Here is a 28000-nt window from a genome sequence, read left to right on the forward strand (position 1 = left end):
TCTCTTCTGCTCTCACTCTCTCTCTTTCTAGTTTGCGTCATACAGATGAAAAGTGCCTAATCCCCTTGTGGAACTCAGTCTAACCGACACACATCCAGAATCCCTGCATGCTTCTCTTTTGGTAAGACGTCACTCACACGGGCACGTCACTCACACGGCACGTCACTCTCTTCTAGTGAGCTTGGCTTTACCGCGGGAAACAACTGATAGAGAAGGCAAGAAAGAGAGGGAGGGTGGAGATAAACGCTTATTGTTCTTGAGCAGCCTGAAACTGGAGGTGTGGTATCTGCCGGGCGTTGTCGTGGAGACAGAGTGCTGGCTGCTCGCTGTTCCCTCTTCCTCTTAGCCGATCACTCAGACTCTGATCACAAGGAGGCTGATCCTTATGGCATCTAGAGCAGCAGCCACAGGTAACCAGCACACATTGAGCACGTCAGCACACAATACTACCTATGCCTTGAGGTGTGTGTGTATGAGTTAGGATTACTGTTTTAAACAGAAAAATTGAGTGTAATGCATGTAAAACTAAAACAAATACCTATATGTGCTTTATTTTTGGACGTGTGAAAGAAAAAGTGTGCATGCATTTAAGACACTCTTTGTGTGTTGCAGGTAGAAACGCATCAGAGGTGTGTATGTGTGTGCATTGTGACTCATAAAAGGGAAAGTGGTGATGTATTCTGCGAGGGGTTTTGGAGAGAGCTGCTGCGCTTTAGTGGAGAGGAGGGCAGAAAGAAATTAGATTTTTCATCAGCAAACTGTGTGGGTGGTACAGCTAAACGTGTCAGTAGTTCACTTTGTCTGTGATGGTCAGGTGTCAATGTCAATGCGCTCATTCTTCTCTCAGTGGATGCAAGACACTGCGATTCGCTCTTCTTTGGCATTCAAGACAGAGGCTTTAGACAGTGTTGGATGCTGTTCCAGGGTAAAGAGCAAAAAGTCTGGATTCCAGGGATGGAGAGGGACAGGTTTGGTCTGTCAGACAATAAAGAGGCTAGAGACCTGCCTTCCGTTCTCGAGAGACAGACCGAGCTTTGACTGAATAAGTAAGTGACTTACAGAATTAATTAGTGTGTCAGGGTGGTATTCACACATATGCATTTTAAGCTAACCAACGTGTGTCATCAAATTGTAGGAATAAGATCACTATTATTTGGTTTAAATCCTGTTAGGGTAAAATATGAACTCAGCAGATCTTCCAGATATGGGATTCCATTTTCAGATCCATTAGAGGCTGAAGGAAGGGATAAAAAAGAGAGAAAGACATTGAGGAAATGGACCTGGCAAGTTGATGTGAGGCTGTTTAGGTTTGTTGTGAGGTAAGCTTCTTTTCTGTTGTAGGAGAGATCTAGTGAGCATCAGATAATTAAAAATAAAAGTATTAATTATTTAGATTTGGCTTGTAAGTCTAACTGTATGTCAAAACTTCTCATTAAAATTGGTACCATTGATGGTGGGGGATTTTTCATACTTGTTGAGCTTTACAATGGTACCGTTTTTAAACCAAGAACGTTTGCAGAATTTTGAGGGAATCAGTTATGTCAATTTCTATAAGTTAATAAACTCCCAAGATTAAGTTATTAGAACTTTCAGGTTTTGATTTTGTAATACATATGGATATGTAATGTTAATTGCTCGTAATTTAAAATATTGAGAAAGCTAACTCATAAATTTCAATGGTAATTCAATTTAAGTTTAATACTTTGGCTGAAATTAAAATGACCATGTAAGCTCAACTTAAATTCTTCAAGTGGAGGGAACCTAACTACGTAGCTAGTACTAGCTAGAATAAGCTAGTGAATACTAGCATGCCAAATGCATGCTAATTGGAAACACTATGCTTTAAATAGCATAGCTGTTTCTCAACGAGTAAAGCAATATACTGTAGCTCAAGCTCCCCTTTTCATAAAGGTATCCCAAAGATTTTAACATTGCAGAAACTCTTCTATTAACACATTAAAACATTCAACACTAACAAGTACCCTTACACACCTGCCTGCAATTTTCAAATGATTCTAAAGATCTTGATTTGCTGGTTCTGATGCATTTGATTTTGGACCTAAATTTGGCAGGACAGTGACCATCCAGGAAGGGAATTAAATAGCCCTTTTCTATGATGTTTGAATTCCATCATAAGTGCAAATGACTTTACATTTTTTAAACATCCCATCTAGATTTAATTTACAAATATGTGCGCCATTGGGTCTTTCTTAGAGAAAGTTTCTTTCTTACAGGAGTGTAAGGGTGTAAAGCTGTGGGGGTTAAGAAAAACTGCACCAATAAATCCATGAATGAAAGGAGTTGAGTGTAAATGTCACTGGATGTGTGAGTGTGTAATGTGATTTTTTGAGAGTGCGAATGGATGTGTGAAAATGGAGGTCACTGCTATTCTGTGATTTGGATCATGGATTGGAACGTAAACGCTCAACCTATCGGAAATGCAAGTACAAAGATCATTGCAAACATGGCAAAGTGCCTTGCCTATGTATTAAATATACTGTGAACAAAACCCTTACAGCTACTGAGGTATAGCCTCTTAATTTATGTCCGAACGAATTAAATCCTACAACCACATCTTGTGTAACATCACCCCACAGAGGTTTAAATTCAGGAGGGAAAACAAATCAGTGTTTCACATCTTTACTGTTTTCTAATCAAGCCTGAGGGGAAATGTTCTTTAATGTAATATTAATATAATTACCACGTAATTATAATGTAATAATTGCACCAGGAATTTCACTGGGCTTAAAAGCTTAATCTCTCCTTTGTTAGCCCTGTAAACTATGCCAACAGGTCTGTATTGACATTGTAGTGCTACTGCTTTTATTTTCCTGATGCTTTGTACCAACTGCACAATAAAATCAAGTGTTTCTCTCTACTTTGTATAGCAAAATGGTTTTCTATAGATTAGTCCAGCCATATGTTATGCAAGCTACTAGACTGCTTTCAGAGAATTTCAGTAAAGCCACAAGAATTGAAAGGTACATTTTACAAGATTGCTCAGGGAATATGTGGAATAGACAAAGACATAACATTCTGAAGTGTTTTCAGATCAATGCCAAAATACATTTACATTAACATATTTCTTATATACCTTTTAACTAATTATAATGTGCATTGAACAGTTACAATTCCTTTTCAGCAGGTTGCAAAAGATCTGAATAAACAATAAAGCCATGAAGGCAATTTAGAAAGTGGCAACAGGGACATAGTTCTACTGAGAATGTATTGCTGTCTGTTGATAATTGGAGTTAGTTTTTATTTTATTTTTTCAATCTTGAACTGTTAATTGGAGGTATATTTCAAAGAAAGGCACGTTTACACTCGGGGTAAAGTAGCAGTAAATTGGTAGTTGTATATGTTTGGGATGTTATTCTACTGTTGAGATGTTTTTGATGAATAGGTGGATGCCTCTCCCTGTTGTGAAAGGCAACTCAACCTCAGCAAACTTCTGCTTCAGGGTAGCACACGGTTACAATGATATTGAGTTGAAGTAATTGGGAACTAGTGTCAAGCGATGTAAAACCTTCAGTCCCCAGGGGTTTTAAAGTATGAGTCTGTGCTGTTGAGCTCATACTAATAATGCTGACAGTTCAGCTGTTGGTTTGATTAAAAAAATTGCAAGCTGCCAATAGGGTTACAAATTAGACACACTAGTGTTAACAATCTGCAATATGTGCAGAGGACATATGGGGAGGATTTACAGTCTACAGATGACTCCAGGTGCATCTTTCATGGAACACAACATTTTCTTCCTTAAAAATTAATGATGAAAGAAGGCAGTAAGAGTAGTTTAGAGTGGTATAAAGGTGAGGAAACGATCAAAGAATTGTCATTTTAGTCAGGGAATCCCTTTTAAAGGTTGATTTTAGGTCAAAGTACTTTGAGAATCTTCTTTGAAATAGGATGGTTGTTAACGGCCCACTGATCCAGCAATTTATCCCACTGGAGATATTATCACTGTAGGAAACACTTTACAATAAAGTTCCAGTTGTTAACATTAGTTAAAACCATTAGTTTAACTAACAATGAACATGACTTTTACAGCATTTTTAAATCTTTGTTAATGCTAATTTCAACATACTGTATATTAATACATTTTTAAATTCAAAAGTTGTTTATGTTTACATTAGTTAATGAACTAACAATGAACAACTGTATTTTTATTAACTAACATTAACGAAGATTAATAAATGTGTTAAAAAAAATTGTTTTAGTTCATAATATCTAATGCATTAACTAATGTTAATGAATGAAACCTTATTGTTACAACAGGTTTTGCATATCTCACATATACTTGATAAGCCGACTAATATTCACTATTAGACAGATTCATTATCCTACCTGATATAAGATGCACGAAAAATAGGAAAAAAGTTCTCCTCTAAATCTCTAAAGCTTTTTAATTAGGCTTCCTGTCAATGTGCAAATAGCTTTGCTTCAACTCCACTGGCCCTGGTGGCCTTCAGGAGCTTCCTGAATGTCCTCTGAGGAGACAACATGCAAGAAGACTTTTTTACTAAATGTATTTCCTCCACGAATGCTGCGAGTCATCTTTAAATAACTAGTTTTCAAACTTTCAGTATTTCTAAATGGAGAATTAAGAATTATACTCTATATATGAGCTGGCTATTCTATTGCATCTTTGACTTAATAAATTCTTGAGTGCAGTAAAAAAAGCCACCATGGTTCACTCGTAAATCTGCATGCAGTTCACACCCTCAGTGTCACTAACCACTGAGGTGGCACACTGTAATTGTTAATATATTTGTTTCAGTGACTGCTGTAGCTTTACGCAACGCTGCACAGGAGAATAAGGTCATATATTTGTTCATCCTTCTCATTTGTTTGCTTGTTTGGGGACAAACAGTCCTCAAAGAGCTGAAGCCTGATAAGTATCTCACTAATCTGCATTATGTGCATGAATTAGCATATATCGGACAACAAACTAAATATGCATGTGGATAGATGTGTGCTTGTGTCAGTCATGTCTAGATGTGAGAGATTGTGAACGTTTGGCCGAGGAATCTGTTCAGACTAGTCGTTTGAAACTTGTGTGGCCATTGCCAAGTAATTTCACTTAGTAGATTCAGTTTAATTGCTTTATTTTAAAATGGCTGAGTCTTTTATCACCCTGAAGGGGTTTATTTTGACTGACTGTACACTGAAAACCCTAATAAGTTTACTTTACTTAATTAACTGAGTAAACTTGTTCCCCCAATTGGATAGAGTAATGACTTTTCCAGAAATTGTGTAATTAAGTTCAATTAACTTTGTGATCATATAGAATTAACTGAACTTTTTAAGTTAAGGTAACTAGATGCAAGTAGATTTATCTCAGATTTGCTATTTAAATGTTGTTTCTACTTAGTTATTTCTATTGAATGGACTCAAATTTATGTCATACAATATACAGCTTTAAATAAAGATTATAACTGATTATAGATCAGTCATGAAACAAACTTATTTCTCTACAGAAATGCATATATGCATATAATGATTTAAACCATTTCAGTTAATCTAAATAAACAATTAAAAATGCATTTGAACAGACTGCACACTGCAGAAATATATGCAGGTAGGAGAAAATTCTCTGAACTAACATTGTAACAAAAACAGCAGGAACAGTTTGTATTTATAAATGAAACTATTCATTCAAAATATCTTTACATTTGGCCAGACCTTGCCATCATCAAGATTCAACGCCACTTACTGTATAACCTAAAAAATAAAATGAAAAAGTGAAAAAAAAATTTTGGGTAGCTAATGTGAAATGCATAAAGTAGCCCGTAAAGTCAGTGCATTGACCCAAGTTTTGACAAATGTCCCCAACTCATTTTCGAGGGCAATCAATACATCCAGTGGGTTGAAAGGCAACTTGGTAACACTTTAGAATACTGTTTCTTACTTAATGCATAACTAATAAGGAATTACTGCAGAACTAATAGGTAATTCTTCATTAACACTTAAGTCACTACTATTAACTACTAAGGAAGATGTGTTAACTAATCAGTATGTAATAGCATTTTCTAGTTGTGTTAAGTAACAATTAGCTAATCAATAACTATTGAATTCAGTCATGCCTCCTGATTAACTACTTTTAATTATCTACTAATTCAACAACAGGAGAAATAACTATTGAGTAACTACTAATGAACAGTCGATTAATTACAATACTGTTCCAGGTTGTAAGTAATTCCCTCATAATTATGTGGCAATTCTGTATTAATTAATCATGGGTTCCCTGTATGTTCCCTTCCCCTCAGTCATTGCCTTACATACAGGAATAATTTACCCAAATGTAATGTGATATGTGCTGAGGAAAACAAGAGACACACACACTATACTGTATATAAATCATAAACCTACCTGAGGTAAGTTGGCTAGTCACTTATAGTGGGGATGGGGTTCCATTCTGTTGTTGATTTCTGGTTACAGACCACACTCACAAAGCAGTTGACCTTAAAGGCCAAAACTATGAAATTAGCTGTAATGACTCATTTTGGGAGTGTAGTAATTCCACGAAATGCATATTGCATTTCCATAGTAATAATAACATTCGAAGTAAGGAAGAAGAAATGGCCACAACCTGAATTTTGTAATGGCTAATTGTTATGATATTATTGCAATTAATTGTAATTAATCGACTGTTCATTAGTAGTTACTCAATAGTTATTTCTCCTGAAGCTGAATTAGTAGATAATTAAAAGTAGTTAATCAGGAGGCATGACTGAATTCAATAGTTATTGATTAGCTAATTGTTACTTAACACAACTATAAAATGCTATTACATACTGATTAGTTAACACATCTTCCTTAGTAGTTAATAGTAGTGACTTCAGTGTTAATGAAGAATTACTTATTAGTTCTGCAGTAATTCCTTATTAGTTATGCATTAAGTAAGATACAGTATTCTAAAGTGTTACCGGCAACTTTCGCTCTTCCTGCTCCAAAGCTATGCTGGCATCAGCTCCTTTCTGTGCTTGGTCAATCTCCTCTTCCTAAATGCATAGAAATAATCTTTATCAAAATGTATATTAACAATCTCCATTGTATTTATTTGCACAATTAAATATTCTCAAAATCAACAGCTTTTACTACATAGTAAAAAGAATAATGATGCTTAAAGGGATAGTTCACCCAAAAATAAAAATAATGTAATATAACCACCATGCCATCCCAGATTTGTACTTTCTTATGTTGAACACAAACATAAGATTTTAGAAGAATATCTCAGCTCTGTTGGTACATTCAATGCAAGTTAATGGTGGTACATTAAGGTGGCAGAGAAGTAACCCATAAGACTCCAATGCTTGAATCCAGATCTTCTGCAGTAATATGATAAGTGTGGTTGAGAAACAGATCAATATTTAAGTACTTTTTTCAATTGAGCTCCACTTTCAAATTCATATTTGTCTTCTGTTGTTTTTGGGGATTCACATTCTTTGTGCATTTCGCCACCTACTGGGCAGCAAGGAAAATCCATAGCAAAAATTGCTTTAATATTGATCTGTTTCTCACCCACACCTGTCATATCGAGTTGTATTCATATCTCTAATGCCGCATTTATGTGCTTTTTGGACTTTCAAAGGTCTGGTCACCATTCACTTGCATTGTATGGACCTACAGAGCTGGGATATTCTTCCAAAAATCTTAATTTGTGTTCTGCAGAATATAGAAAGTCATACACATCTGGGATGGCTTGAGGATGAGTATGTGAGAATTTTCATTTGAAACACAGCTATTCAACCACTGTACCTCATGCATACAATTGATACATTGATATGTATTAAAATGGTGCTATATAAATATGAACAATGTCATCCAAATGTGTTTCTACCTTTTTTTTTTTTTTTTTTTGCCTTTAAAACCTCTGATTTACTCTTCTTTCAGTTATAGTTGTAGACCTTTTTTTTTAAATGTTTACATTTAAAATTCATGATGAGACCATTTTCAACCACTGCAAACCCTGCTAAATATTGCAACATTAATATACTTATAATGTGACACTTTTTTCATAAACCAACTTACACATGTTGATATCAGAGTATCTCATTTGGGGGAAACCAAAAATGATAATTCTCTCATCATTTATGCAATCTTATGCCATGCCAAAATCATTTGACTTACTTAAGGGGAACACAAACAAAGATTTTTTTATGGATATATGGTGTGTTTCCCCATATAATGCAATTCAGTGATGTTAAAAACTTTTAAGATCCATAAAGACAGCATAAGACAGACTTGAGTGGAAATGTTGGTTTGTGTTCCACAGAAGACAGAAAGTCATAAGAGTTTGAGAAGGCATAAGGGGTGAGAAGGTCAAATGGCAAGAGAAATAGCAGTTTTGGATGAACTACTAAAGTAATTGATGAAGCTGAACAGTTAATATAAACCAACACTCAGCTAATGTATGCTGGTTAGCCTACCCTTTAAGATGAAGGGGTTGAATGAGACATTTGGATATTTGCATTAAAACATGTAAAAATGTGATTTACTTGTTGGAATTACCTGGTGCTTGGTGAGTGTCTGCGATGCGAGTGAGGAGTTGAAGCTGCCGCGTGATGAAGGGCCCTGAGAAGTGGTTACAGATGAAGAGTCTCTTGTGAAAAAATATGCGGTTTACACATACACATCTAATTAGCCTCATGCAGGCACACATTCAGTATACTGTAGAAAATTGATAGCAACAATAAACTCTACTGATTTACACTATGTTTAAAGTAATTTACCTTTGAACTTTTTGGCAAAACCTCTGTGTTGTCCACAAGCTCTAAAGTCCCAAATATGCTTGCAGTTCAATCACTGATCATGTGGTTTCCCATGGAATCTTAAAAAAATTGGTTGAGTTTAATGTCGCTTCACTTAAAATAATTAGCAAAGTTTCTTCATTTTAGTGATAAATAATACAACAAAAGAGCTAAAACGTCTATGAATTCTTAATAACGACTATTTAAATTCCCCTATATGTTCCCTTCGAGCAAGGAAACATAATTTATTAATTAAAATGCAAGACATTGTGGGTATTGCACATAGCCTCAATTTTGTACTCAATAGTTTGAGTTATTTAATGTTTCATTAAAACAACTTGATTTTTCCATCAATGACAACATTAGGGTTTACAGTGAACATTACACAACATATAACACTACTACCTACACAATAAATAAATAAATGGACATGAAATATTGATTTGCGCTGAAATTATGTTTAAACTAAATTATGTTAAGAAAGATATCATGAAGTCTCTATAAACAGCTGAATTCCACCTCCAGTTTAGTTCTGTGAAAATGATCGTCTGATTGCTTACTATCCCACTTACAAGAATACTTTCTAAATAAATAAATACATGGACATGAAACATTGATTTAAGTTGAATTTATTTTATTTGCTTACTTGATAACTTGCTAAGATGACTCGCGATTACCAGTCTGAAGTCACTTTATCCCTGGATGTGTGGTCATTATTCAGAGGTATCAGACTGCTGGATGGCACTATTGACCAATCAGAATCAAGTATTCCAGGAAGCTGTGTAATAATTAATTATATTATACGGTGGACATTTTTTACTCCAAAAAATATCAATAATAAATGTAACTCTTTATTGAACATTTGTGTATTAAAGTACTGTTGGCACCGATTTATAAACCTAACATTGGGTCCTAGAAAATCAATGTAGCACACAGCCTATCGTTGCTCATTGCTTTAATTTGAATTTAAGTAATTTAAGGGTTTAATTCACTTGTATGGAGGACTTCACAGTGCTGATCAATTCATGCATTTTGTTTGTGTGTAGCACTTATACCATTATACGAACAAGTGCCAATTAAGAATTCATGCCAAAATCAGTTTGGACCCATAATAGAAATGCACTCATTGGAATCAAAAACAGACTGCTCTTAAAAGCACTGCCTCTTAGAACAGCTGACATCATCTTGATTCACTGCACATGCCAAATAAGGATAGATGCTCCGTTTTACCAGAAAGTAGAAAATGTCCCAATGATTGAAGACCAGAATCCTCATAAAGAAAAAGAAGTTCAAGTTTTGTCATTTCTGTGACCTGAAGATATTATTAACCAATGTCATCTATCAAGTAATTAGTGGTACTTTCGCATATCTGGAGTTAGGGATTTGAACATAACTTTTCAAGTATTAAACATTGTGTTGTAACACTCTATATTAATATTCCCTATTTAAAAGGTATAACAAGTGATCATTACCTCTCATGTTATAAATGCTTATTAACACTAATTCAATATGAATATCCTATGAAAACATACCTTAATGTAAAGTAGACACATATGAAGCATTTATTAAGCACTTGCCAACATTAGAAACTTGTACATAGAAGTTTGGTATGGTTTAATGGTCATCAGGCCCTTTTTATAAAATATATGCTGCAAATGAGCATGAAGACTTGAGAAGTGTTTTTGCAGAGGACTTTAGTTAACTAGGCTAGGTAGGTTGGGTAACTACTTGGAGTAGCACCATTGTTTTGACATCAACATGACAAAGTAAATTGACAACACAAGTGATTAAAGACATTACAGAAATGAAAACAAAGCTAATTATCCCTCCTTGTACTCACACTACAATAACCTGTTTTTGCTGCATTGTGACAATGAATTATGACATGTTATGTGTTTGATTAAAACAGCTATAAATAAGTAGATGTTTATTTGCATGTTATTATTGTAGCAATTACATTTTAGTTCAAAGTAATTTAACTCCTCACTATTTGGCAAGTTGTACATGAAAGAAATACATGAAAGTTGCCCTTTTATTCATGTTGTTATAACTGCTTATAAATTTATAAATTTATGTTGATTTTTAATGCATTTGTAAATGACCTACTAGTCATTAATGAACCTCTTTCTAAACCCTTAAGAAAGGGAACATTAATGGAAAGTGTTACCCATTATGTAACTACATATACTACATATATGAATGAAACCTTAGAGTGTGTGGCTTTTTGTGGATAGATGTACTATTTCTTATCAAAGCAAACTGATTTATATTGGCAGATGATAAAACAGGTGAAAAAAAAACCTAGATTTATATTGAAGAATGGATCTGAGCCATATAGGAATATCAGAGACTTGGGAGTTGGTTCTTTTGACTTTAGCTAGTAAGGAACCATCTATCAACCACCCAGAACACCCGAGCATTAGATGATGAGTTTTGTAAGCAATTTTCTTTTATGGAATGTAAAAAAAAAAAAAATGAATCAAGCATAATTATTAAGTGATTAGATCGCCTTTATAAATCCAAATGTGAATAATTATACAAGCATATTATTGTAAAAGAAAATAGAGGAAAATAATAAACAGCAGCTAACTGAAACTTTCAGCTTTTAATGGCAAGGGTTACTGCTTCAGTGTTTTTGCCTGCAGGGTTAATTTGCATTGCTGAAGCAATGTCTGCAGACAGTCGGCTCATCAAATCTTGCGTTTTTTCCATTTTGCGCGTTCCTTTCTTCCTTTTTGTGAGTGTGATTGTGTACACGCTGTGTGTATGCAGAGGAGAAATCAAGAAGAAAGCATAAGTGATGCTTCTACTACACAGTAGCATGATCACCCCCCCCCCACACACAGACACACAGACGTGCAGGCTGAAATATAAATCAGTGTGCCTGAATTCTTTGTCCTGTTATTATTCATTGCAGCATGCTGCTTTTTCTAATTTACTATTTATATTCTCTTATACCTCTCATATTCTCATCATACAATATTCTCATAATTTTATCTTTAGATATTTTTTCTATAGTCTTCAATTGTTGACTTTCTTCCTCTCAGGTAAGGTTGTATTTTATTATAGATAAGAGTTTGCAAATTTGTAGTATTATAGAATTCTTATGCATTAGAATGTGTGTATGTAATTGCATATGGGCATGTCCTGATATTCTATACTTCATCTAAAACTATTTTAAACAGAATTTGTGTATAAATATTATGCATGCCTGTTTTATGACCTTGGGCCATATATTAAGAGTGCTAGCGCTAAGCACAGGGCTATGCTTTAAGTAAGCAAAGTCAGTGAGCATGGCCATGAAGTTTTGGTATTTTCGTGCAAGCATGCGCTATAGGCGCAAGTTGGTTTGGCGAAATAACGCTTGCAAAGCTCTAATGGGCTAAGTTAAGTGCAATTTAATTCTGAGGTTCGCCTCCGGTTATTCCACCATCTGCATCCTATTATATAGCCCATTCCATAGGTGCCAATTTATGTTTCGGTCGGTGGTCCATACCCTTTCAAGCACCAGCGACATAAACAACGACAGCACATTCATAAGAAGTTGGTAAAGTTAATGGACTGTAGGAAATTAATTTGAAGGGAAAAAAATATGGATTTACCTCTTTTATGCATTAACTGCATCCTTGTTGAATGTCAGGATTTGAAGGCTTTGCTAAATTATAGAAAATGTAAGTATTATTAATCTTTTTTATTATTATTATTATTCATTCATGGAAACAAAACAAAAAAACTGAACCAAAAATATACCTAAATTCAAATGACACTTAAAATGTAATGAAAATATATTAAAAATAACGAAGTGGTCAAACAATCATACCAGATCTAAACATTTCACTCTCTCTAACTTCTTTCATCGGCCCATTTTGCAGTGACTTAAAAATAACACTATGACAACAGGTGGAAAAATACCAACACAAATTAGATAATAGATACAATTGTAAATACAGTATACACATAACAATAATAATAACTGATAAATAAATCATGACCTATAGATAGTTTACTACAAATCCAATAAATATTTGTGTCATTAAAAAGTCTTTTGTAAGTGACATAATTTGATGTTCCACTATATTTTCAGAGTTTGGACATTAACTTTATTACCACCTGCTGGTGGAATCTCCAAACTGCAAATGTAGGAAATGTGTTTAGACTTTAAGTTTAGCTGAGATAAGACCTGCTTTTTAAATGTCTTAGCGCAATTACCTATTTCTCTGGAAAATAGCAAACTGTGCTTTGCGGCTCTTCATTACCATACAGTACACCCACAGTTTGCGCACATACACCCACAAACAGCGCAAACACCTACACCCACAGCCATTTGTGTTTTGTGCTGGCACAAAATTGTGCTTAGAATTGGCGCTTTCATGAAAATTGGATAAGAGTTACATGGTAAATAAAGCCCCTTATGATAATTGAGAGATAATGGCGACTATGGAAAACTATGGAATATTTAAACACTTTTCACACCACAGGACTATTTAAGTGAACAGCATATGGTGACCAGGTGCAACATCTAAAAATATACATTCTCCCTTGAACAAATGTATAATTTGTAACCTAAAAAGGGTCATGTTCAAATATCCATACCCTTAAAAAATCACTTTCTTACTGATTATTTTTGGCTTTTTTATCTAAACATCCTTACAACAAGATTGTGCAAAATTGTGTTAGATAATAAGACTTGTTTTCAGAGACTATATTTTTAATTACATTTATTTTTCTCACCACATTTTCAAATTTCTTGTTTTAAGCGTAAATCCAACAAAATTTGTATTTACCAATGGCTTAAAAAAATAAACTGGTTTCAAGATATGTTTCTTTGAAAACAAGTCTTAATATCTTAGGCAGTTTTGCTTCTCAAGCAAATTAATCTTGTCTTATGCGTGTTGAAATTTTGCAGTGTATTATTTGTCAGATACGCATACGTTTAAGAGTTATGTGTGTAAAAGGTTTGTTTATATTTTACAATTCTTAGTATCTCTGTTTAAATCCCTGCCATTAAAAAAGCGGGTGCTGGCAGACTTGACAAACGCAACCTAAATTAAGGCATTAGCAGCTGTGCCTTGAAGCCCTACTGATGTTTATTAAACATAAACACATTCCATCAGCCCTTACACATGCTCTCCAAGATAGACCACACTAGACATACAAAAACACTCACACATGAGCATACTAATTTATACAAATATGCATAGCTGACAGCATACGACGTGCAGGTAATATTCACCAATGCTTCCTTTGTGTGAGGGGAAACGGTCATCTCAATACTTGAATGTGTGATACCAGCAAAATCATTTGGGTTTTAAAAAATGATTCTGTGGATTCTCACCTGAGCGCTGGGGATATGAAACATTCAAATATAAGGGTTTGATTGACAGCTCTGTTGCCATGGGTTTCAGCAGAGCTACACAGGGGTTTTGGTCTTGTGCAATGTGAGGGATGCTTGAAGGAATGAATGTGTAATAATAACGCCGAGATCAATAGCAGGAGTCAATAGCGCTCCACTGGGCTGGATCAGAGTATCATAGAGATACTAGAGCACGCTGTCTGAAGGCGACACACAGGGGAACACATACAGGCTGTGGCACCTACATTTAGACACCTCAGTATGAAATAATCACCAAATGTAGTTCAAGTTTGCGCTGTAGCGCTGAATTAAACATGAGATCCAAAGACCCCAAAGGATCAAGGTCAGTGCACACACACACTGTATATCAGGGGTCCCCAAACTTTTTTCTATGAGGGCCACATAATTTTTCCTTTCTATAATGGAGGGCCGTAGTCTAACATAAAATGGCATGGGCCGGAGTGATTTATTGTGGAGATTTTATTATGATTTTAAATGGATTTACAGTATTATGCCTCCTAATGCTAGATTAATTTATTATTTATGCACCATACATATCAAGTGATATATAGCCTATTAAAAGAGCATTATTACTATCGTAATGACATTTTTTCATATTCATTGCTATTGAAATCAAATTATTTACTTTTTAATTTTAGGCTAATCAGTGTGAACTATGGGCTTGTTTCTGGCTGGTGAGAAGTCCAATGTCAGGTTCCATTCCTGTCACAGCCAGTCTCAAAGACTGATGCAAATGTTCATCAGTGAGTCTTGATCTCATTGGCTTTTTCATCAGTTTCATGCGTGAAAAGGTTTGCTCACAGATATATGTGCCAAAAAGTGTGGACATCTTCATTGCATTCCTTCTGATGTTTGGGTAGGTCTCGTTAGGGAGGGCAGTATAGAATTCAATGAGACTGTTGGGCTTAAACACGTCTTTCAGAACATCACAGTTCTGTAACTCAGCCAACTCAAACTGATAAGAAGGCAGGGCTTCGTCAATGTCAGCAGCAAAAGGGTTCTGAAAAAGGCGGATTTCTTTAGCGTGGACATGTAGCTCACGGAATCGCACATCAAACTCCGCCTTCAGCATTTCCAGCGCTTCCACTGACTTTTCAGCTGGGAATGGGTCCACTGGTTTCTCAGCTGAGAGGCTTTGGGTAACAGGGAGATGGGTGAAGTCTTGCTTTTGCACTTGACCCACAAGCAGTGCTAGTTTCACCTCAAATGCTTTTATGTGCGAATACATGTCACATATTAGTTTCCCCTTGCCTTGGAGCTGCACGTTGAGGCCATTCAACATTTCTGTCACATCTGTTAAAAAGGCGAGGTCCCATTTCCATTTTGTGTCGATCAGTTCTGGGACAGTTTTGCCCTTTGTCAGAAGAAAAACATTGATTTCGGGTAGCAGCTCGTAAAAACGCCTCAAAACTCTGCCCCGGCTTAACCATCGGACTTCTGTGTGGTAAAGCACATCTCCGTGAGAAGACTCTAGCTCGGACAGAAAGACTTGGAACTGCCTGTGTTTAAGTCCGTTTGCTCTGATGAAGTTTACATGACACCACCACTTTCATAATCGATTCCCACTTCAGAACTTTGCAGCACAGTGCTTGCTGATGAATTAGGCAGTGTACTTGTAAAGGGGGCACGAGACCTCTTTCCTCCATTTCTCTATTCATGCGTCCAATCAGTCCCCTTGACGCGCCAACCATACTAGGAGCTCCGTCAGTCGTGATGCTGGCCAGCTTAGACCAGTCTAGATCCAACTCTTCTATCGTTTGGCACACTTTACCAAAAATATCCTCCCCTGTCGTAGTACCTTTGAGACTTTTTAGGGCTGCCAGCTCCTCGGACACTTCAAAGTTTGAGCTAACTCCGCGAAGAAAAACGAGCAGCTGTGCCGTGTCCTGCACGTCATTACTTTCATCCAGCGCTAATGCAAAAAAATCACTTTCACTTTTTCCTTCAGCTGGGCATATTATACCCCATTTCTTCAATTCGTCTGGTGATTGTACTTGCGGACAGATTCACCGCATTTAAGACGTCTTTCTTATCGGGGCACACCTCCTCCGCAACAGCATTCATACATTTCTTTACGAACTCACCATCACTGAATGGCCTACCGCAGGTTGCAATCAGTTTAGCTACCTGAAAGCTAGCTCGAATGGATGATTGGTTCAACTGGGTTTGCCGTACAAACGTATTTTGCTGAGCAGATAGTCCACTTTTTAGCTTCGACACTTTGTCTGCTCTCATTTGAAAAAAATAATCACTTGTCCACTTTTGGTTAAATACCCTGCATTCTGAATCAACTTTTCTCTTTCCCAACCGTTTGGCCATTTTGTTGTCACTTTAAATTTTCTTGCTGGATCGCGTGCACCCGCTCGATCACGATGGAACGTTAATCCGGGTGAATCTAACAAATAATTTGGCTACTTTAATAATTATAACTAAGGGAAATTTTATTTTGAAAGCCAATATGTATTATCAAATACAAATATGATATGATTAAAACATATTTAAAATTAAATTGTAAAAATATTTCTCTGCATGGCATTGTTCAGAGGGCCGGTCCAAATGTGGGGGCGGGCCGTAGTTTGGGGACCCCTGCTCTATATGCTTGAGTGTACATTCCCCCAGATTCACTTGGGTATGTATGCTCCCCACTGCTTCTCTAACAACAACCACCAACTTTTGCTTGTTCCCTTCGGTCTCAAATTACTCAGACACACACCCACACCATACGCACATCCACCTGTTGGGAGATGGGACACTGCGCTCTCAGTGGCTGTGGTGGTTTCACTCAATGAAAAATGGATGAGACTAAAATTAGATAAACTAAAATTAGACCAAGTTAATCTGCAGAATGTCCTCAAAGTAAGAGAAACCGCAGGCTTCACAATCCCCCTCTATGGAAGCAACACACTGATGTAGAGCAATGGGACACGGGCAGATTCTGTTATCAAAAGCTCACCTGGAATGCATGAGAAAATGCTTTGACCTTTGTTTTGATGCACTAGAAGATAGCACACAAGGTTTTTCAACACACACGTGCTCACTGCGAATACCGAGTAGTGAACTAGTGAGATCTCTTGAGTTTTGGTAGTGTTTGATGTCTGTATGGTGTGTAATTGATGTTAAATATGAGTATTTTTGAGTATTTCAACAAAAATGTAATTTTGTCATCGTTTTCTCACCCTCATATCATTCCAAACACATATTACTTTTTTGTCTTGCATGGAACACAAAATTAAATGCTTAACATAATGTCCAAGCTGCTTTTTTCCATACAATGAAAGAGAATATGTACTAAGGAAAACTGTAGTCACCATTCACTTTCAATGTATTGGAAAAGAGCTGCTTGGACATTTTCTTAGATCAGGTTTTCTCAACCACTGAGATTTTTTTTTATCATGAGTACAAATGACCAATTAGAAGGATAGAACTGTACATTTGCAATGTTTGGGGCAACAGTGACCTCCATTGTCGAATCGTGTTCAGGTTTACGTAAGACGACCATAAGAGGCTGCATTTCTCTGATGTTAATAATTAGCTGTCCAATCACAATAATCAATCAATGCTGCAAATCATTCTTTTTGGACAGTGTTGCATGCGCTAGCTCCATGCATTATTGTGCTAGTTTCAATGCAATCTCTGGACATCATCATTTCTGAGCGGCAGTCCCAAGTAGGGTTGCCACCCATCCCATATTTAAAGATGAAATGATGTATCCCGTATCTAATCAATACAGATGTGATTTGTCGTGTATTTAAGCTGCTCCGACAGCGTCACCAAGAAATCCTTCAAGATCAATAATTTTCATTGGAAATTGTGTCTACAGTGGGTAGGGGACAGTTTGAAAGTTCTCACATTGTGGTAAAATGAGCTAAAACTGTGGAGGGTGTGATAAGAGACCATCTAAAAACTTCAGCCAGCAGCAAATATTGGGTCACAGTGGGCAAAAGGTTAAGAAACCCTGTCTTAGATAACAAAAATCAAAGGCACCCATTTTAGTTCACAGGATAACTCACTGTATTGTAACCTCTTTTTCCAATGAGCACTAGTGGTTGTATATTTTGACACCTTTGAAGCACACCTACTGTAGTTCTCCATTTTTACTTATTCTCTTAGATACTTTTATGGTGATTCTGCATCCTTTTTGAAGCTGGAAAAATTCAGTCCCCACTCATTGTAGTGCATAAAAAGCGACAAGTACAGTTGTTAAAAATGTCTCCTTTTGTGCTCAAACTCAAGAAAGAAAGTCATATGGGATATAATTATAATTTTTGGGTGAACTATCCCTTTTAAACCAAACTTCCTTGTCTGTGTGTGGTATAGAGTGAAAAATTGAAGGACTGATATTTTGTGATAGACTAAAAGAGTCCATTTGTCCAAACCAAAAGCTGTTCCCTGCTGTGTGACAACATATTCTATTATATATCAGCTAATCTCAGTTCTCAAAAAGAGGACTTTATAATGATTAATTGATTAACTTTGCCTTTGAAATGCCTCACTAATCCAGACACCTTAGTAAGAATTACATCAACACTCATGCTCTCCCTGCTGCTGATACCATCATTGGATCGGCTGGATTAATTGAATTATTAACTCATTAAAACGTAATAAACCTCTACTGTCAGCGAGCTGCTCACCATAGCGACACACAGGCTTAGCGGGGCCCCAGATGTTCCACATAAACGCGTCCTCTGTCTTCATTCTGACACTCATGTTGGCAGGGGAATGTTTGAGGTTGAACGCTGATGGAGTTGTGAAATAAAACGGAACTATGCCAAGGCTAAGAAATACTTCTCTTGTGCACGCAGCCACATAAGGACGTTTGCAATCAAACTCCTTGAATTGCAATGAGGTGGCAAATGTTGTGGCATGTATTGATATTGATTTAAAAGGAAAGCCTACGTAGTATTGTGTTTGCTAATCACTCTGAGTTTGAATGAGGCAACCTGTGCTCGTCAATTGGGGTTTGAATCATTAAGGCCAGTATGGATTTCTTTGTTTGTTTTATTTGCACTTCAAAAGCTTTCTTGGTGATTTAATGGTTTCTTGTATTGATCTTTATTAGACATTTTCTGTGTGGAACATGGCAGATGTTAATTACATCAATAAGTAGCTATACAAAGAAATATACTAATAAATTATTGTATTTTATTAACATGGTGGAAGACACATTGTCTTAATTACTCATTAGAGAATCACTGCACTCTTATGGGGGTCGCACACCTCAAGTTTCAGGCAGACGACATATGTTATCCTTTAATTACATCTATGAATGTCAGCACACTGCCGTCACAGTTCGATTCAATTCAATATAAAAATGGCTTTTAGATAGAAACAAACATATCAAATAGCCTATTTGGTTAAAGGGTTACTTAATCCAAAAATCATTTTCTAACCTTCATGCCATCCCAGTTGTGTATCACTTTCTTTTTTCAGTTGAACACTAACAAAGTTTTTTAGAAGAATTTTCAGCTCTGTAGCTTCATACAATGCAACTGAATGTCATCAGACATTTCAAACTCCAAAAACCAAATAAAGGCATCATAAAAGTAATCCCTAAGACTCCAGTAGTTTAATCAATGTCTTCTGAAGCGATCCCATTAATTTTGGGTGAGAACAGAAAATATAACTCTTTTTCACTGTACATCTTGCCATTGCAGTCTCTAGGCCAGATATCTGCCAAAAACAAAAAAAAAAACAAACGGGTCTGGGAATTTAAAGTTTACTGGACATATTGGAAAAAATCCAGTCATTTTATTTTGGTGTTTATTTTGCACTATACCGCAATGGGCTGCGCATAATATACAATAAAATAACGGGGGATGCTTTTGCCAGTGTGTGGAATTCAACCTGCTGTAATTACGGATTCGAAATTTGCAAACTGTCTGGAAAGTTTAAACCTCTGTGGCAGCAAAGCTTTGTCATCATCGGGATGGCATCATGCTGTACAATTGTGGCATCAACTAAAGGAGTTGCTGAAGCTTCGTGTTAATATTTTCACCAGACATTGTGTCAGACGATTTCTTAATTTGTCGGACAATGGGACGTTTTAATGGTCCAAAATTATAATTACTGGCTTACGGAAACCCTGCTCTAGCATGATCATGATTTCAAGCTCGATTACACTTCCTAGAGCTTGACACATGCACCGAGCTCTAGATGGCGTTATAGGAATTGTAATCGAGTTTGAAATCATGATAGAGACTGCTGTCAAGATGTACAGTGAAAAAGGAGTTACAATTTGGTCTGTTCTCACCCGAAACAAACTGGATCACTTCAGAAGACACGGATTAAACCACTGGAGTCATATGAATTACTTTTAGGTTGACTTTATCTCCTTTGTGGCGCTTCAGATGTCATCATTCACTTGCATTGTATGAACCTATAGAGCTAAAATATTATTCAAAAAATCTGTTTGTTCTCAGCAGAAGAAAGAAAGTCACACACATTTGGAATGAGGGTGAGTAAATAATCAGAGAAGCTTCATTTTTGGGTGAACTATCCCTTTAATGTTCCCAGTCATGCAAGCTAGCTAACCTTAGCCTAATGAATAGATAATTAATATGTAACTTGTAGGCCTACTATAACTGCTGCATAGCTACCTAGAAAAAGAGATGTATATATATTAAGCATAAAATGTTACAAGATTAAACTACATACATTATTTGGTTCACATTCAATAACAATTTATTATTCAATAACAATTATTTATCTTAACTGGAGTGTAAAGATAGGACACAACTCTTTTATATGCATTACCAGTGCTTCGTCCTACTAGTCCAGTGTGAGACCCCTTTAGAATTTTTATTAATTTTTTGTGGTTCTATATGGAACCAGTTCTTTACTTAACAATTAACAACCTTTTATGTCAAAATTATTTTACATAAAGAAAGAACCTTTTTGGCACAAAAAAACGTTTGGGTCTTTAGCTTAAAAATAAAAAATAATAATAATATGTAATTTAATGTGTTGTGGCTATTGCTATTTCATTTTCTTCTAGTGTTAAAGTAACTTCTGAGATAAACTATTTAATTCACATATCCATGTGAATGTCCAATATATATACAACATATCCAATAAAACTAAATCCGTAAAATGTAATGATGTTCTAATTAGAGCCTTTTAACCTGGCTAAAAAGGGTTGTTTTATTTATGTCTGTTTTTCAATAGTTTCTAAACATGGGCTAGACAGATGTCTGTGACCATTGCACCACGTCAAGCTGATTTTCAGCATCTCGTGCAAGGAGTGATGCGTTTTAATGTTGCTTTGCCAAGTTAAAAAGATTATCAACTGTTAAAAGTTTGTCTCGAGGTGCCAGCGTTCTGCTCCATTCATTGTGCTGCGTCTATCATTTTATCATTCTGTCTGAATAACCCCTTAGAGTGTATAGGAATAAGACTGATTCAGTGTATACAGGTCAATCTGTAGCTAAACTGGTTATGAGAGGGTTCTATGGTGGCTAACTACTTAACTGAAAATTGTGTGCTCCATTTTTCAGCCCAACATTATATTCAATATTTATTTCACTTTATGGCCATTTTAGAGCAACGAAGAATGCAGATTCCATTCCGGTTTTACTACCGACTATTTCTTTGCTATTATGTGCACATAACTTTTCCCAAACTTTTCTCGTTTAAGATATTTCCACAGCAATAACTACAGTCATCATTCTTTCATAACTAAACAAAAATTAGATAATTCATCTTGTAGTACACAACAACATTGTCTGAGGGAACATTTAAACTAGGAAGAACAGCCAGAAATTGAGAACCGTAAGGAATAAGAGCTTCTGAAATGGTCAGTCAAGGGATGTTTTATGGTTTAATTATCCAAAGCAGAAGGCTCTGTGCTGTTTTCTAGGGAAAATCTGAACATGCTGGGCTTTTATGATGGAAGCTTCGTTTTTAATGCAAAGCCTAAATGACTGTAATTTAGAGGCTGATTTAATGCAATTTTATACAAGATGTATACCACAGTAAATACAAATAAAAAAATCCCCTGTTGCTGATGCTCATCTGAGATGCTAAAACTGCCTTTTTGATTTTCTTATGATCTGCAATAAGGGGTGTTTTTCAGCCTATTTCATAGAATGAAAAGGTTTGAAGGGAAGTTCTTAGGAGCTTAAATCTCTTTTAAGTCTTTTCTTGTTGCACAATAGTGTGATCATTTTATATTCTGTGGCTATTTTATTGTCTGTGCAGTGTGTCATGGCTACACTTCCAAATCTGCTCTAATTATTAGCTGTTTATCACACTGCAGACAGAACATTTAGATAGAAATGGGTAAAATATGTAAACTGCAGCTCATGTATATTACTCATTTGAGGTCTGATTCTAACAGACCTGTGGAATGCCTAGCTTTGCTCTCCTCCATTATTGATTTTGATTGGCAAAGCAGGACTTGAGCCAAGGGAGCATGGGGTTTCCATGGTTATGGCATGTTTGGAGATGTCTTTCTGAAAGCAGGCTTTGTTTGTGTGTGTGTGTGTGTGTGTGTGTGTGTGTGTGTGTGTGTGTGTGTGTGTGTGTGTGTGAGAGAGAGAGAGAGAGAGAGAGAGAGAGTCTCGATCGATGTACCACAGGGTTTCTATCAGCTAGAATCAGGAGAGGTCTTGCACCAGGAGCGTGTTAGGATATTGGCATGGAACACAGGAGCTTGTGTGCGTGTATGTGCATTATAGTCTATTTACTATAGATATGTAATGCCATTTAAGAGACCATTTGTGAAATTATTATTTTTTCACATTTTAATATAGCTTATTTCTTGAAGGATTAGTTCACCCAAAAATTTAAATTCAGTCATCGTTTACCCATCCCTGTTTTGTTATAACCCCATATGACTTTCCTTCTATTTCTTAACACAAAGGGAGAAAATGTGAAAAAATAGTGTGCTCAATGATGTCATACAATGGCAGTTTATAGTGATCACCTCTTTAAGCTTCAAAAGAATGCAAAAGTATAACTCAGAAGTCTAATAAATTATTCCATGAGACTCATGATTGTTCTGAAAGCATACGATAAAGGTTTAGTGAGAAAATAAATTCAATAAAATGTCCACTGACCGTTGATCTCCTGTGCGCAATCATGAAAGTGCACGAGAACTTTAGAGCTCCTTGCATTAGAGCAACAGTAGTAGTTACGCTGGCGCTCCGCTCACGAGATGGAGCGTTCATGCAAAAACGTGTTTGTTTCGCTTCAACAGGACCACCAGCGATATTAACAACCGAAACACAACACTGCTGCACACAAACAAGAGAACAGAACATACTAATCAAGTTTGAAGAGTTTGTAGTCGAGGAATAGATCGTCACTGCTGGTTAGGACAAAAACATAGAAAATACATTTTATTGTATGTCGTTTTCCATCAGTTTAGGAGATGGTGTGACTGCGGCTGCCTGAAGCCTCCTCTATTATTCTGCTTGATTTCTGAATCCTTAAAAAAATAAGGCTGGGCATAGAAATGCATCAATTCGTCGACTACAAACTCTTCAGACATGTTTAGTAAGTTCTGTTCTCAGTTTTGAATGCAGCTATGTTGTGTTCTCTTGTCGCTATTGCTGTGGAGAACCTGCTTTTAAATAACAAACAAGTTTTCGCTGTGTGAACTGTTGCTCTCATGCCCTATCACAAACATGCAAGGAGATCAGCGTTCAGTGAAAATGTTCACGAATAAAACATTTCATTTTAGTTTGTTTCTCACCAAACCTTACCATATGCTTTCATAGCAATAATGAGTTTCATGGAATCATTTTTTAGACTTCTAAATTATACATTAATGGTCACCATAAACTGCAATTGTATGACATCACTGAGCACAATGTTTTTCTCACAATTTCTCCATTTGCGTTAAGGAAAAGACAGTTATATGGGGTTATAACAACACAGGAGTGAGTAAACAATTACTAAATTTAAATTTTTCAAACTATTTTATCAGGATTACATTTGAGTGTAAAGTTGAATTTTAGATTAATTTAATGAATGAATTTAAGAATTTCTTAGTATTTGGTATGTCCCCCCTTAGATTTAAACACAGCAAGCACTCAAACTGGCATGAACTCCACGGGTTTGTGTAAAACCTGATAATCCATCTGTGACAAGGTGGAGGTTCTGGGGTTTCCGCTGAATCAGTTGATCAGTGGGAGAGCTAGATAAAGGGCAGCCAGAGACACTGGTTCAAGAGAGACGCACACGGCCATGTTGCATATGTGTCTGTGTTTGTTTATGTTTATGTTTATGTTAAGTTGAGTTTCTCATTAAAGCTCTATTTTTACTGTTCAGCCGGTTCCTGCCCTCCTCCATGCCCATCCTTTACCTGTTAGACCATCTTATTCTAGCATGAAATGAGATTTATGAATTATTTTGTGTGCTTTAATGGAAGCAAGGAAATCTGACCTTTTGTAAAAATGGATTAATGTCACAAATTTGCTTATTTGTGACATACAAATAATGCAGAATCTTAAATATTTCTTGATCAATTTAATTTCCAGATTTAAATGTGACTTTTGAACATATGTCTTTTTTTTATCTTTCCCGTTTCTCTCTCTCTCTCTGTATCTCTCTCTCCGTAGGTGGCCATGCTGTTCTCTCGAATCTTGTGTGCTCTGGGGTTCACCCTCCTGCCCCTCCTTCTGTTTCAGTGCCCTGCCCACGCCTGTCCTGCCCGTTGTGAGTGTTCTGTGCCCACGCGTTCTGTGTCATGCCATCGCAGACGGCTAGCGCAGGTGCCTGAGGGCATACCTATAGAGACGAGGGCTTTGGACCTCAGTAAAAACCGTCTGCGCATTGTGACGCCACAGAACTTTTCCTCACTGTTGCTACTCGAAGAACTAGATCTCAGCAACAATCTGTTGTCCTCTGTGGAGCCTGGCAGCTTCCGCACCCAGCCACGGCTACGCCAGCTCCGATTGCGCAGCAACCAGCTGACCCTGCTGCCCCGTGGAGCGCTAGCTGGCATTAGTGAGCTCACTCTGCTAGATGTCAGTCAGAACCGCCTTGTTATTCTGCTGGACTACGGCTTTGAGGAGCAGCGGAGGCTGCGTGTGCTGGAGCTGAGTGATAATGAGCTGGTGTTTATCGCCCCACGGGCGTTTAGCGGCCTGGCATCTCTGCGCTCTCTAACACTGCAGCGCAGCAACTTGAGCACAGTGCCTACACATGCTCTTGCTCATCTGCACGGCTTGACCAGCCTGCGATTGCGGGACTTGGGCATTGCTGAGCTTCAGGCACATGCGTTTAAGGGTCTCCCACGACTCAAACATCTAGAAGTGGACCGCTGGCCTTTGTTGGAGGGGTTTCCCACCTCAGCTTTGCAGGGACTGAACCTCAGCACACTGTCTGTTACACACACCAACTTGTCGATTGTGCCAGTCGTGACACACCTGTTGTATCTAACACACCTCAACCTGTCCTACAGCCGAATACGAGTCCTGCCAGCAGGCTGGTTGCGGGGAATGGACAGGCTGGAAGTTGTACGAGTGCGACAGGCTAATCTGCTCAGAGTGGAGCCTCAGGCCTTTCAAGGAGCTTCCTCTCTGCGGCTTCTCGACCTTTCTTACAATCGTCTCACCACTCTTGAGAGGAGTGTTTTTCCTGCCTCCGAGGCCATGCAGAGTCTTCTGATCGGTCAGAATCCCTTTGTGTGTGACTGTCGTCTGCGCTGGCTGCTGGAAAGGACTCCACCTCTGCTGTTTGGAGAAGTTCAACCTGAGTGTAATGCACCTACCCCCTTGGCTAAGAAACTCCTGAGGGACCTGGTGGAACCTCTACTCTCTCGTTATGTCATCTGCACCAAGCCCAGGGTGATCTCCATGGCAGCATTTCCGGCACAGGCGGAAGAAGGGCAGAAAGCTTGGCTATACTGCAGTGTAGAGGGAGCGCCACCTCCCTCGGTGTCATGGCTGACACCACATCGGCGCCACATTACCACGAAGAGTACCGGCAGAGTGGTGGTCCACAGCAACGGCTCATTGGAGTTCCGCATGGCAGAGCCTCAGGATAGTGGCATGTATGTGTGTGTGGCTTCAAACCCAGCAGGTAACGCTACTCTATCTGTGACACTTGCTGTTAAAAGCTCGGGAATCAAGGACAGAGCCCTATATGCCAACCGCAGCTTGATTTTTGACCCTGACTATAACAGCTCCCTGATAAATGGCACTGAGGAATACACCATCAGGGTGGTGCTGGACTTCACCACCATCCTGGTTTCCACAGCAATGGGCTGCCTCAGCTTCCTAGGCGTCGTTTTATTCTGTTTCCTCTTGTTGTTTGCATGGAGCCGAGGCAAAGGGAAGCACAGAGGAAGCGTGGATATCCAGTATGTCCCACGAAAGAGAAAAGGCGCAAACTCAGAACTTACAGAAACAAGCGGGCCCAGACGAGTCAACATGAAGATGATCTGAACAGTTTACATGACCGAAGATTTCACGAGTTGCATGTGCGTGTCTGTTGAACTTTGAGTCCTTGAGTATGTGTGCTGCAAAAGATGCAAAGGACATATTACATCATGAAGTTTACACGTGGTTTCCTAAAGAAAGTAAAGAAGAAGAAAAACAATAGGATGAGCGCCTTCTGCGATGCTTTGTCTGTGGAAAGCATTATTTGAGCAGTGTAGATGTGTGTAAGTTCAAGTTGTTGCATATATTTCATATTTGTGGGAAAGAATGGTATATATATATATATATATATATATATATATATATATATATATATATATATATATATATATATGTATATATTTATAACTATTTACAGATACAATAAATTTCAAAGCGCTGCAAAAACTTAAGTTGTCTTCCCCAATACGCAAAGTATCTACTGGAAAAAGCCTCGGCAGTGCTGTGTTGTGAAGTGTTTGGTTTTGCTCGGAATTGCTGTTCTCTTGGGACATATTCCTGTTGTTAGCATAAACTCTGGGGGAACAGGGAAGTTGTCTGCCATTTTGTCATAGAGATGTTAAAATGCAAGGAGCCATTTGACATGGTGGGTTTCAGGGGCTGTATTTGTGACTCAGTGGAAGTCTGTGGAACTGTGTGACAGTGGTTTTTTTCTGTTTTTTTTTCTCTCTGTTCTGTCTAATGCTGCTCAAATGTTTTTACATACTAAATATCTGGTTATATTTTCCAAAGAAAATAAATATAAATCATACAGCTTGATAAGTGTATCTGTCATCTCTAATCTGATTTTTGTCAATCTCAATTGTGCCCTGTTGTACAAAACCCCTCACAACAGATATGTACACATCGTTACATTATATTCCTTCCTGACTCTACCTTAATTCGATTCTAAAAAGGAAAAACAGGAAGCCAAACTGTATTTGATATAACCTCTACAGTAGAATGCAATTAAGCCTGTCCAAACACATTACTTTAAGTCTTTCCTATACTGCCCCCCAAACTGCCTTGGACTGATTACGTTACACAAAAGTGCAAAGACCTAGTTTTCTATCTAGATTATATGTCTTAGATTACGACAGTTTTTTCCTTGGTGCTAAAAGGAGTCCAGCAGTAATAATGAAATTGCTGGCTGAACCTTTAACCTCCATGTCCCACACTAATAGTACCTTGAATGTGTTAGGTCCTTATGACGAGAGCTTGTTTTGTTACACAATCAACAGCATCTAAATATACCTGAAGTAATCATTTCCTATTTGCCGCTACATTTATGACTCACGTATTTAAACAATAGAAGTTGCATGGTATAAAGTGTGTCAGAGTGTGCGTCATCAAGATATGAGTGCGTACAGTACTGTACTGTGTTAAGTTCCTGACCTTGCAGTGTTTAATCAGGATGAGTTGGGGTGAACATTTTTCTATGTGAATGAATGTTAATTTTTTTATGTGAGTCTTCCACAGAGACACATTGAAGCATCAAGAACTGATGCATA

General features: G+C 37.2%; 1 protein-coding gene across 4 annotated transcripts; it reads left to right on the plus strand.

Moving 5' to 3' along the window:
• Positions 1-223: 223 nt before the first annotated feature.
• Positions 224-26773, plus strand: lingo2b (leucine rich repeat and Ig domain containing 2b). Of its 4 annotated transcripts, XM_052151594.1 has the most exons (3): positions 224-410; positions 848-1046; positions 24687-26773. In XM_052151594.1, exon 3 carries the CDS (start codon positions 24693-24695, stop codon positions 26514-26516), a length of 1824 nt encoding a protein of 607 aa, XP_052007554.1. In that variant the 5' UTR covers positions 224-410; positions 848-1046; positions 24687-24692; the 3' UTR covers positions 26517-26773. The 4 variants fall into 4 exon arrangements, 3 of the variants coding, with proteins under 3 accessions (XP_052007554.1, XP_052007553.1, XP_052007555.1); XM_052151593.1 differs by lacking the exon at positions 848-1046; XR_007972723.1 differs by lacking the exons at positions 224-410; positions 24687-26773 and adding an exon at positions 1173-1280 and having other exon boundaries at positions 882-1046.
• The last annotated feature ends 1227 nt before the right edge of the window (positions 26774-28000 follow it).

Source organism: Xyrauchen texanus, chromosome 20, assembly GCF_025860055.1.
Source record: "Xyrauchen texanus isolate HMW12.3.18 chromosome 20, RBS_HiC_50CHRs, whole genome shotgun sequence".
Classification (NCBI taxonomy): domain Eukaryota; kingdom Metazoa; phylum Chordata; class Actinopteri; order Cypriniformes; family Catostomidae; genus Xyrauchen; species Xyrauchen texanus.

Coding starts and splice junctions, on each gene's coding strand:
- lingo2b (XM_052151594.1), top strand. CDS start 24,693: ATGCTGTTCTCTCGAATCTTGTGTGCTCTGGGGTTCACCCTCCTGCCC.